The following is a 12,024-nucleotide window of genomic DNA, read 5'->3' as shown; positions in this document are numbered from 1 at the left end:
TGCAAATAGACTTTGTAAATAGACAAAGTATAGTATTGCTTTGGATCGAACATGTCTGTTTGCTCAAGCTGATTCCCTGAGCCTAGGAGAACAAACAGAATCCCTCCCAGGGCCCTCTGGAAATCCCAGGTGCTCGGGTTCATTCTGGTAAACAACACTCCGTCCTGGCACCTTCCACAGCACGCAGCAGCAGGGACTTGGGGGGATGGGGGGAGGGAATCGGTGACAACTGGGAAGGAGACTGAAATACACACGTACACCTGTCAAGTGGCCTTGACAAGTGAGGTTGACACCTCTGGGGAGGAACTGGGGTAGGCGGGGCCCAATTCCTGCAGAGGGAGTGAGAGGAAGGCCTTATCCATCATCCCCCCCTTCCGGGGATGCGGAGCCCCCGCGGGAGTCGCAGAATAGGGCCATTGCCACTTTAAGTGACTCAGGAAGTGAAAGGAGCCCGCCTGACAGGGAAAGGGAAAGTGGAACCGGGGCGGCGCGATCTCGCCGGGGTAGCTAGAGGCCGAGCTGGTAGTGCGGCGTGGGGGCCGACGGAGGCGAGGGGCCGCCACGCCGGAAGTGCCGGCCGCCCGAGGAAGCGCGGCGGGCGCAGAGCCCTGAGCCGGCGGGAAGGCCCCCTGCTCCTCGGCTGGGCGGGGGCTGCAACGCGCAGGCGGCACCGACCCGCCGCACGCCCGAGCGGGCGGCGACTCCCGGGACAGGACCAGGTCGGGAGGAAGACGTGAGGTGGCCGCGAAGGCCAGGCGGCGAGCTCCGAGGCCCCACGACCCGGGCCTCGCCCCCGCACTCACATGGCCTCGGGAGGGGGCGCGGCCTTGGAGGAGCTGCCGCACGACGGCACGTGTGACCAGTGCGAGCCAGACGAGGCTCCCGGGGCGGAGGAAGTGTGCCGGGAATGCGGCTTCTGCTACTGCCGCCGCCACGCGGAGGGGCACCGGCAGAAGTTCCCCGGGCACCACCTGGCCGAGTACGTCCACGGCGCTGCCCAGGCCTGGACCTCCCGAGTCCAGGAGGAAGGCGATGGGAAGGAAGGCGTGGAGGCCGAGGTGGGGCGAGAGAGAGACGTAGAGAGCGAGGCGGGAGAGCAGAGCGAGGAGTCCGAGGCAGACAGTGAGTCCGAAGAAGAGAGCGAGACCGAGGAAGAGAGTGAGGAGGAGAGCGACGAGGAGAGCGAAGAAGACAGTGAGGAAGAAATGGAGGATGAGCAAGAGAGCGAGGCGGAGGAAGACAACCATGAAGATGGAGAATCTGAGGCCGAGGGAGAAACCGAGGCAGAAAGTGAATTTGACCCAGAAATAGAAATGGAAGCAGAGAGAGTGGCCAAGAGGAAGTGCCCGGACCATGGGCTCGATTTGAGCACCTATTGCCAGGAAGATAAGCAGCTCATCTGTGTCCTGTGTCCAGTCATTGGGGCTCACCAGGGCCACCAACTCTCCACCTTAGACGAAGCCTTCGAAGAGCTAAGAGTAAGTATGGGGCATTCAGAACGTAGGCCTAGAGGTCAGGACACCTGGGTTTTGACCCAGGTGGCGTGGTTGTGGCCACGCTCACTTTCCTCATGTCCCTAAGAAGCTCGTTACTCAGCTTGTTGGGAGCAGGGCTTATTCACCTTTTTGGTTGACCTCAGAGAGTCACGTGAAAGTTCTGAACTCCGACCCAATAAAAACACGTGTACACGAGATCCAGTAGACAGTGCCTGGAGAATTGCAAGCCTCTGATCTCTGCATCCGAAATAAAGCATTTCTTGGGAGTTCTGACCCCACTTGCCGATTCCCACAGCAGCACCATCATAGAGACTCGAGCCTTGACTTAGGGCCCTTGATAAAGGCAGGCTCTTACGAGCAGGTGGAGGCAAAATTGGGATGGGAGTGGAGGTCCCCAGTCCTCCAGCCTTTGTAAGAGGGACTTGCTGGTCCCCTAGAACAGTGTTTGGAAAGTAGGTAGTAGACGTTAATACCTGTTTGTTGAATGAATGAATTTGCAGATGACTTACCTTTTATGTGAACTGTGGATGTACATATACACTCAGTGAGAGAAACTGCCGGCATTAACCAGGGAGGAGTGGAGATCAGTTTATTCGCCGATGAGTTCCGTTGGTGAACGTTGGCATCTTATGACCCCTTTTGATTCCACAAGTAACCTTGCAGTTGCTGGCACTGAGATAACACATACTTTGATAATGAAAATCCCTCTATTAAGATTTTCCCTTTTTATTGTAAAATACACAAAATGTGTAAAAATATAGGTACAGGCTAACAAGTAATTACAAAGCAAATACTGATGCAACCTCCACTCATTAAGTAGAGCAGTAAAGCCCCGTGCCCTTTTCTAGTTGTAACCATCTCCCTTCCCCTTAAGTAACAATTGTCCTGACTTTTGCAGTGATAATCTGCCTGCTTATCTTTATACTTTACCACATACGTATGCATTCCTAAACTTACTTGAACGTGGCAAATTGGTGTCATATTGTTATCATGCATTTGGGGGGGTTACTTCCTTTTTTTCAACATCGTGTTTGTGAGATTCATCTGGTGGGTGGCTGTGGTTTGTTCATTTTCATTGTGTAGAATTTCATCTTTGAATATGCCACGAGTTAATCGTTCTGTCGATAATGACTATTTGATCCCCAGATTCTGGAGTTTCTGACTATTATTTAAAAATGTTGGTATCAACATTCTTGTTCATGTCTTCCAATGCACATCTACATACATTTAAGTGAAATTATAAACCGAAGAGTGCAATTTTTGGGTCATAGACTATGAATATCTAATATTAGCAGGTGCTGCCAACTATTTTCCAAAGTGGTTGTACCAATTTGCTTTGCCATGAAGAGTGTTTGGGAGCTCTTGTTCTGTATCTTCACCAAGACTTGCTATTACAGAATCTTTAACTTTTGTCAGTCTTGTGAATAATGACATCTTCTTGTGGTTTAAATTTGCATTCCTCTGGTTACTGACAACTTTGAGTATCTTGTATTTCTTCTTTTCAAGTGCCCATTCAGGTCTTTTGCTTACTTTTCTATTGGGTTGTCTATCTTTTTCTCATTAATTTATAGGAGCTTTTATATATTTATTTCTGACTTCTTTGTTGTTTATATGGGTTGCGAGTATCATCTACTCTATTTTCTCTTTCTCTTTTTAGAAATTTGTGCTTTGAGTGAAGTTCTTCATTTTAATGTAATAGAACTTATCAAGAATTTCCTTTCTTATTAGTGCTTTTTGTGTGTTGTTCAACTTAGTATTGATTTTTGTATAGATGAGGTAGGGGCTCAATTTCATTTTCCCCTCCATACAGATAGCCAGTTGCCACCTGTCATTTATCAAGGGCCCATATGTGTGTGAATGTGTTTCTTGGCTTTTTTATTCTGTCCTATTGATCTATTAGTATGTCCCCGTGTGAACAACATGCTTTTCTCAGTTTCTATAGCTTTATAACATGTCTTCGTGTGGTAGAGCAAGTTCTTCCACTTTGTTCTTCTAGGAGAGCGTCTCAGCCAGTCTTGGCCATGTACGTTTCTTAGACTCAGACTATTAATTTATATAAAATAAGCCTGCAAGACATTTTCTGTATTGTACTGAATTTATAAACCAATATGTGAATAATATTCCAGCATGAACCGTTTATTTAGGTCTTTTTATTGCCTTACAATAAAGTTTTATAATTTTTTTCTGAAAGATCTTGTACAATATTGTGAAATTTATTCCTGGATACTTAAATTTTACAGTGTTGTAAAAAAGGTTTTTAATTTTTGTTTTCTAATTGCATATTTAGGAATATGATTAATTTTTGTATATTATCTTCTAAATTCCTTTACATATTCTAGTAATCTATAGGTTCATTCTACATACATGATAATATTATCTGCAAAAGAGGACAATTTTCATTTCTTTTCAATCCTTATAACTGTTACTGGCTTTTTTATTGCCTTACTACCTCAGATAGAACCTCAAGTATAATGTGTAATAGAAGTAATAGTGGGTATCCTGGCCTTGTTCCTAATTGAGGGGTTATTTACAACATTTCTCAGATAATGCGATAGTAGTTTGCTTCTTTTTTTATAGGTATATTTTATCTGATTAAGAGAGTTCCCTTCTAGTCCTAGTATATTCAATATTTAGAGTTTTCTTTATATTGAATGGAGACTAAATTTTATCAAATGCTTTTTCTGTATCAACCTGTTTGTGTGATTTTATTCTTACTATGTTAATGTGATTACATTAATTGATTTACTTTTTAAATTAAATTTAAAAGTCACTAATATGTTCACGTGTCTCAAAAGCCTCTCTTTCACCTTTGCCCCTTTCACCTGTGTTTTTGCTTATCCTCCAAGTGCTTCTTTTAGCAAATACAGGTATGTTCATATATATGGTCTCATTTCTGTCCCTTTGTGTCATTATTATTATATTGTACAGTTAAAGCAACCTTGTGTTTCCAGGATAAACCCAACTTGGTCATGATGAAGTATCCTTATATTTTTGAATTTGGTTTATTAATAACTTATGTAGGTTTTTAATTTATATTTATGGGTTTCTAAATATATTTATATTTATATTTACAAATTAGCTCATAAATTTCCTTTCTTGGACTGTCCTCATGAGGTTTTCTGTCAAGGTTGTGTTGACTTCATAGTATGAGTTCAGTTGTTTGCTTCTCACATATTTTCTTTTTCTTTCTATTTTAATGCTCTGGAAGTGTTTATATGAGATTGGAATATTTCTTCCCAGAATGATTGATAGAGCTGACCATGAAAGCCTTCCAGACTTGAAAGATGGGGGAGAGATGGAAGGGAGGTGGGCAGAAGAGGGAATTTTATTTTGTTTTGTATAGTATTTCTGGCTATATTTCTGGATTCAATTTAATGATTATAGTTCTGTCAAAATTGTCTGTTTTGCTTAACTCGATTTTGTTACGTTATTTTCCCAGAAGTTTATTTTGCTTAAATTTTCAAATGTATTAGTATAAATTTGTGAATCATATCCTGTAAATATCTTTTGTTCATACTGCCGCTGTCCTCTTTATTCCTTTATGAAGAGTAAGCATATTCACTTACAACCTGCCTCTGATAATTCCAGTATGTGAAGACTGTGTGGAACTCTCTCTGCTATTGTTTTGATGGTGTTTTTCAGGGGTTTCTTTACTTCCTTTTGTTCATTATGTTTGACTGCATAGCTTCTCATTGCCTTTAAAAAATTATTTGTGGGGATTTCCCAAGTCTTGGCGTGGAACTGTATTCTTTGAAAGAGGATTTCAGTTTGCTTCTGCTAATGCCTAAAAGTACAACTTGTTTAGAACCTCCTTAAACTAAATTCATTGTTCGAGACCAAATTTTCAGCAATTGTCTTCCCAAGTTTATAACCTCTTAAAGAATTTTTTATCCCACCCCAAGCCACCCCTTTCAACCCACTTTGTTCAGTTCCAAAGCAACACTCCCCATGGTCCCCTTTGGAGGGTGAGGTAGTGACAAGGTTACTTCAGTTTGCCTTTACGCTGAGATTTTACTCCCTGGCGGGGGCGGGAAGATCCCAAGTCTGTATGGAAAGGATCTCCTTTAAATGTCCCACTCTGAGCATGCCGCAGGCTTTGTTTCTGTCACCTTCTCCCCTCCTGCCTTCTCATTGTTGATCCCTAATCAACTAAGTACATAGCCCAGTTTCTTCCAGTCAGCAAGCTTCCTGAGTTTAAAAGCTGCTTACTTTTTACTCTGCTTATCTTAACATTGGAACAGTATTACTAACTAAACTGTAGACTTTATTAGAATTTCACCAGTTTTTGCTCTGATGACTCTGGTACCAGGATCCTATGGCCATGTTACTTTTTCTAATTTATGATGACCTTGATAGTTTTGAGGAGTGCTAGTCGGGTGTTTTGTAGAATTCTCTCAGTTTGTATTCATCTGATGTTTTCATGGTGAAACGAATTATAGGCTTTTGGGCAATATAAATTCTCTTCTGTGCATTGCATTTTTAAATTAGCAGTATGTCTTGGAAATAGCTCCATAGGTCTATTTGTTTACTTTAAAATTTATTTTATAGCTGCAAATACTCCATTGTGTGTCATTCATTAAATTCTTAATTTATGACACTGTGTTTTCAACTCCAGAGTGCCTATTTGTTACTTTTTAAAGATTTGTTTTTGTGCATTTTTGAGGGGTCTGATTCTTGACTGTGTCATGTTTTCATTTTTTTTAAATCTCAATCCTTCATCCTGCTAGATATTTGTTTAAAAGAATAGTAGACACTAGAGTAATATTTTTCTCCCTCAGAAAGGGCATGCCATTTGCTCTGTTTGGTAGCTAGGATGAGAGGCTGAGTTTTTGTCCCAGTAATGATTTGCGCTTAGCTAGAGCTTGGTTGCAGCTTTAATTAGTTTCAGTTCACCTCTGGTTTCAGATGTTCCGAGGGCAATGTGCATTTGCTTACTGGCAAGAGGGTACGTCTCTTGGGATATTAAAAGTGGTTGGGCATGCTGATGATGAGAGTTTGTTACACTGCATTCACGTGTTCGTTGGTTCATTCAGCAAGTACTGTCTGTGCATCCCCAAGGGCCAGTGCTTTCAAAGCTTTGGGGATATAGCAGTGAACAAAATGGGAAAAGTCCCTCCTTTGACTGGAGCTTACATTACATTATAAGGAAATAGAGAAGAACAAATAAGCAAATAACCATGTAATAAGTGCTATAATAAACAATAAAACACAGTGTAGGATTAAAGTGAGATAGGAAGTATCCTAGCTCTGCCACTTACTTTTTGACCTTGAGCAAGTTATGCAACAGTTTGGACTTGTTTCCATATCTCTAAAGTCGATATAATTTTAAGTAATAAAATAAAATTGTGTAAGAATAAATGACTTAGTTTGTGATAAGATGCTTAACAATGTTTAAGACATTGTAAGTGTTCAATAAATGTTAGCCATTGTTTATATTATTATGAGGAGTCTAGTTAAACATACAAGTGTAGAGTTGAGTTTGTACAGTATATGTTTGATCCCTCAGTGCCCCAGGCTGTGAGTGGGTGGCATTGGAGGTAGTGAGGGCCAAATTGTTGCCAAGGGATGCTGATACTTAAAGCAAATTTCCGAGTAAGCCAGAATGGGCAGAAAACCAGGGTGACTGTACAGCAAGAGGGGATTAGGGCAGAGGCAATGTAAAGGCTAGGCCAAAAAAAGTAAGGTGAACACCTTGAAGGGACAAGGTTAACACTTAGTTACTGAAGTGACTTTTAAACTTTATTTCTTTATTTCTTTCTTTATTTTAGAGAGGGGGAAGGGAGAGAGAAAGAGAGGGAAAGAAGCACTGTTGTGAGAGAGAAACATCGATTGGACACCTCTCTCACGTGTCATGACCTGGGACTGCACCGGTAACCCAGGTGTGTGCCCTGACCAGGAATCAAACCAGTGACCTTTCCCATTTGGCCCCATCAGATTTTGTCTCAAAAGTATTTTGAATTGAGCCTGTGCTCCAGCTTTATCATAGAAATATAGTTACACAGCCCAAATTATGACTGCTCATCTGGGTCATAACATCTCATCTCAGATACGCAGATTTCCTTTACTGTGACCATAATCTCTGAGCTGGAAGATTGGTCACTGGGCCTGACAAAGGAGCTTGATCAGGTTTATAGATTTATTAATATGAAAATCCTTATGGGGGGCTGGGGACTGTGGAGGGGTTGAGCAAAAAAGAAAAAGAAGGAGAAACTCATGGATACGGACAACAGCATGGTGATTGCCAGGGAGAGGAGGGGTGGGAGGAGGTGGAGGGTATGCGGGGATAAATGGTGATGGAAGGAGACTTGACCTGGGGTGGTGAACTCACAATATAGTGTGCAGGTGATGTGCTGTGGAACTGTGCACCGGAAACTGTATAATTTTGTTAACCAGTGTCACCCCAATAAAGTCAATAAAAAGGAAAAAAATTCTTATGTTAAGGGACTTTTCATTCATAGTTACATTTAATGAATCATTTTTGTTGAACAGTAAAAGTGCAGTTAGGTATACTTAGAACTGTAGACCAGTAGTTTAAAAAATATTTTGAACATAACCTGCAGTAGGGGAAAATATTTTACATTGTGACCTTGTTTACACACACAGACACACCCGTAACTCAAATGGAACACTGTTTACCTTAATGCATATCGTGTGTTCTGTTTCTGTTCTATTCCGTTCAAGAAAAATGTCTGGATTCTCCCACTAAACTGATACCGTTGCACACTAATGGGTCCTGTGCTGGGGTTTGAAAAGCCCTTGTCTAGCTCACTCTCTGATCACCTGAAGAAAAGGTGGAGTCTTACAAAATGGCAAAGGGCGAAGGGTTGGTAGAGTTCAGCCGATACCTATGAGTATCTTTGGATTCTTCACATGGCCTTGTTATGGACAGACCCAAAGGTTTTGAAGCCACATGCCTTGCCCTTGAGATTGTGCCTTTAAGATTGGTATTTGGGGAGAAGAATGTTTGCTTAAGTGATACCGGGAACAACGGCAGGGGGACGCTGGTGAGGGGCACTGGTAGCAGGGTGGTTTGAAGGATATAAGCCTGTGCTCAGAGCAGCTGTGACTGCGGCGGGGCTGGAGGTGGACGTCTGCCACTGCGGTATCCCACAGAGGTCAGTGGCTCTGGATCTCTAGACAGCTCATAAGGAGCTGCTCTGGTAGGGAGGCAGAAGGTTGAGGGTCTGCGGGAATTGTAACTAGTTATTTCTTTATTCTTGTCCGAAAGGCTTTGGGGCACCTTCTAATAAAACTGTGAAGCACTGGCAACGCAGCGGTTCATTTAGGGTCTTATTTGCTTGTATAACATAAGACAAAAGCTGTAAGACTTTTGTATAGGGAATGGGGATGGTATAGGGAATGGCTTGGTGTCAGGTGCAGCCACCCAAAATGGTTCTGTGCAAAGTTTACGTGAGGCCTGCAGTTCTGGGATTCCCCATCTCCGTCTGCCCTTCAAAATGTGTTTTCTTAACCTGTAGTAAGTCTTAGAAGTATGCAGTGAGGACATACCGGGCGCTAGCTTTCATGCAGTTTGCCTTCTGGCTGGGGAGAAAGGTAGAGATATTTTGGATGGCAGTATGTACTATGAAAAAAGTGATTCATAGTAATGAAAGAGCAAGTGGTATGGCAGGAGAGGACTACTTTTTGATAAGGTAGTCATGGGAGGCATTTCTGGTATCTGACATTTGGGCAAAGACATGAATGATGAGGTATTGCAAAGAGCTAGGAACCCTCCTATTGTGTTACTATTCAGTGCTGCTTGTGCAAAGTCCAATGATTCTTAGCAGAGACTGTTGGTTTGATTCATACAGCTGTTCATAAAGGGATTAGCTGGCTGTTGAGGTAAGAGGAGTAACATAGTGCTAGCAGTTGTAATGTGCTGTTAGCACAGGTGAAAATACTGCTCTGTGGAGAGAATGTGAGCTTACAGAGATCCCTTTTACAACAGCTCATTTTTTTCAGGGGATCAGCATTCATGGTGACAGAGCTTCATTAATGGGAGCCTGGAGGGCTTTTGTGGGGTTAAGTGGAGGGGAAAAGCCATCTAACTGTGTCCTGTTAAGGGCATGGACTCTTGCCACTGTCTTCATTATGAAAATTACATTTAATAATCTTAAGAATTAAAAAAACGTCTGGGAGAAGCATGGTTAAGGCCGAAAGAATGGTGAATGCATAGGCTTTAAGGGAAAGGCGAACTTGGGGTGTTGAGGGACAGCGAAAAGGTCATGGAGTAGAGTGGAGTGAAAGGAGTAAGGAGTGAGTGAGTTGTGTTTCTCACCCAGGTGCCACATTTTAAATTACCTTGTGTGTGTGTGTGTGGGGGGGATTCTTTAGAAAAGACCTGTGATTGGCCCCACCCCAGCCAATGAAATCAAATCAAAATCTCTGGGGATGGTCAGGTATATTTTGTAAAATGTCCTATAGGGATTTGCCTCATATGCATCTCAAGATTAGATTGGAGTTACTGGGTTTGGGAAGGAAGATCACACAGTTAAGGGTACATATTAACAAGATGGCATTACTGTTGATAAACAGAAGACAGGGGATCTTGGAGATAGAGAGCAGAAAGTTCTCTGGCAGTTTCTATCTATGACCCTCTTCTGCAGTGTCACATGAGCAGGGATCATGTACTGTCTCATGCTCTAGACTGGAAAATGTCTCCTTGCCCTTCCTTTATTCACAGGTCAACTTTTGAGTGCAGCCTGATTCTTGAAAAATGATTTAGTCATATTAATACCTAGCACTCATATAATACTGTGTGCCTGCCAGGTACTGTTCTAAGTACTCTGCACTTATATTAACTCATTTGATCTTCGTAATAACACTACAGATACATTTTATTATCTCTTTTACAAAAGGAGGAAACAGAGGCATAGAGGGATCAAATAGTTGAAGTAGGGTCATACAGTTGGGACGTGGCAGAGCTTAGCCAAGGTTTCTTAACAGCTGACTCAAGAGAAAAAAATCTAAGCTTTCTGGGCTCTCTCCCCCAAGAATCCTGTGCCCTCTTTTGCTCTTCCCTGACCTTTCATTTAAACTAGAATGGGTTAATAGATATTTTATACTATTAGACAATTGCTTTTCAGGGTAAGGTTGCTGATGCCATAGGCTTATCCCCTTTGAGGACTATATGTCTGTGGCACCAGCCTTTTTTGACCACAGCCCATGACACGGAAGCTGCCCTGCCTGTTCATTAGTATACTCATCTTTTCCCTTGCATTTGACTCAAGACTGAGAAGTCAGATTGATCTGCATCAGTGCAGTGTGCCTTCTGCTTGAAGTTACTTTAGTCCAGGATGAGCAGCTCGGTTTCATCCTCCTGTTCCTGTTGGTTGTTTTAATATCCAGAGCCAGGGGCTAAACGTGTTATGTGGCAGGAAGGATGCTCGTGGATCTCTCAGAAGAGGGGATAGATACAGACAAAGAATGGGTAGAACAAAAACTTTAGTCTTGATATGTGGGGTAGAGGTGACAGTGGGGTGAGAAACACAGAATTCTGGCCCTGGGAGACTTAAATCCTTGGTATGTGTATTTTGGGGAGGGGGTGTGTACCACTATGATAGGGGTCAAGTCAGCATGGTATCAGGAAAAATCAATGTTGATGCCCTTTTCAGATGTCAGAAATGAATCAATCAATAAATAAAACCAACCCTGACCACTGTGGCTCAGTTGGTTGGAGTGTTGTCCTGTAGACCAAAAGGTCATGGGTTCAATTCCCAGGCAGGGCACATAATCAGGTTGTGGGTTCAACCCTCAGTTGGGGCATGTACAAGAAGGCAACCAATCAATGTTTCTTTCTCACATTGATATTTCTTTCTCTCTCCCCACCCCCTCCCTTTTTCTCTCTCTAAAGGCAATGAAAATAAATAAATAAAACCAAACAAACAAAATTCTGCAAATATACCAAAGGCTCAATCCATAATTTGTGGCAATCAAACATATGGGCAGTGACTCGGATGTACATTATAATGTGCTAATTATTCTTGTTGAACATTTAACTATAAAACTCACTTCAGATGTGTTTAGTTAAGTTTTAGATGAGTTTTTTTTTTTTTAATCAGCTGGCAGAGTATTCTGCTTTTAAATAGAACATTGGAGAAAAACATTCATTGTAATATATTAAACTATAGCCTATAGTTAATCTTAGTGTCAAAGATGGGTATTTTTTAAGTAAATTTTATTTATCTGAGTAATCTTTGAGTACTTATAGTGAGCTGTATGACCTATTGAGAAGAATAATAAGTGGTTCCTGACATCAGGAAGCTTATAGTCTAATAGGAAAGATAGGAGAGGTACAAACAGTATGTTACAGGGGCTCAGAGAACAGGGAAATTAATTTCTGCTGGAGGTATGGAATCAGGGAAGATTTCTTGAAAGTGATGGTGTTAGAGGTGGGCCTTGGAAGATGGATGGATTTTACTAGGTAGATACAGACTGTTAGTTAACCTTCCTCTGTATTCCCCTAACAACAGCTTTTGTACATTTATTGTAGCACTAAATACAGTGTACTATCAATGTTGTTACTTTC

At 42.0% G+C, this 12,024-nt stretch overlaps 1 protein-coding gene across 1 annotated transcript in view; it reads left to right on the top strand.

The window, feature by feature from the left end:
- The first annotated feature begins 347 nt into the window (after positions 1-347).
- TRIM44 (tripartite motif containing 44) overlaps positions 348-12,024 on the top strand; it is a 112,774-nt gene continuing 101,097 nt past the window's right edge. Inside the window, exon 1 of the mRNA XM_053923792.1 lies at positions 348-1,478. Coding sequence (XP_053779767.1) covers positions 804-1,478 — 675 coding nt within the window. The 5' untranslated portion in view covers positions 348-803. The remainder of the gene's footprint in view (positions 1,479-12,024) is intronic.

Source organism: Desmodus rotundus, chromosome 5, assembly GCF_022682495.2.
Source record: "Desmodus rotundus isolate HL8 chromosome 5, HLdesRot8A.1, whole genome shotgun sequence".
NCBI classification, from domain to species: domain Eukaryota; kingdom Metazoa; phylum Chordata; class Mammalia; order Chiroptera; family Phyllostomidae; genus Desmodus; species Desmodus rotundus.
This window is presented reverse-complemented; position numbering and strand designations above follow the sequence as displayed.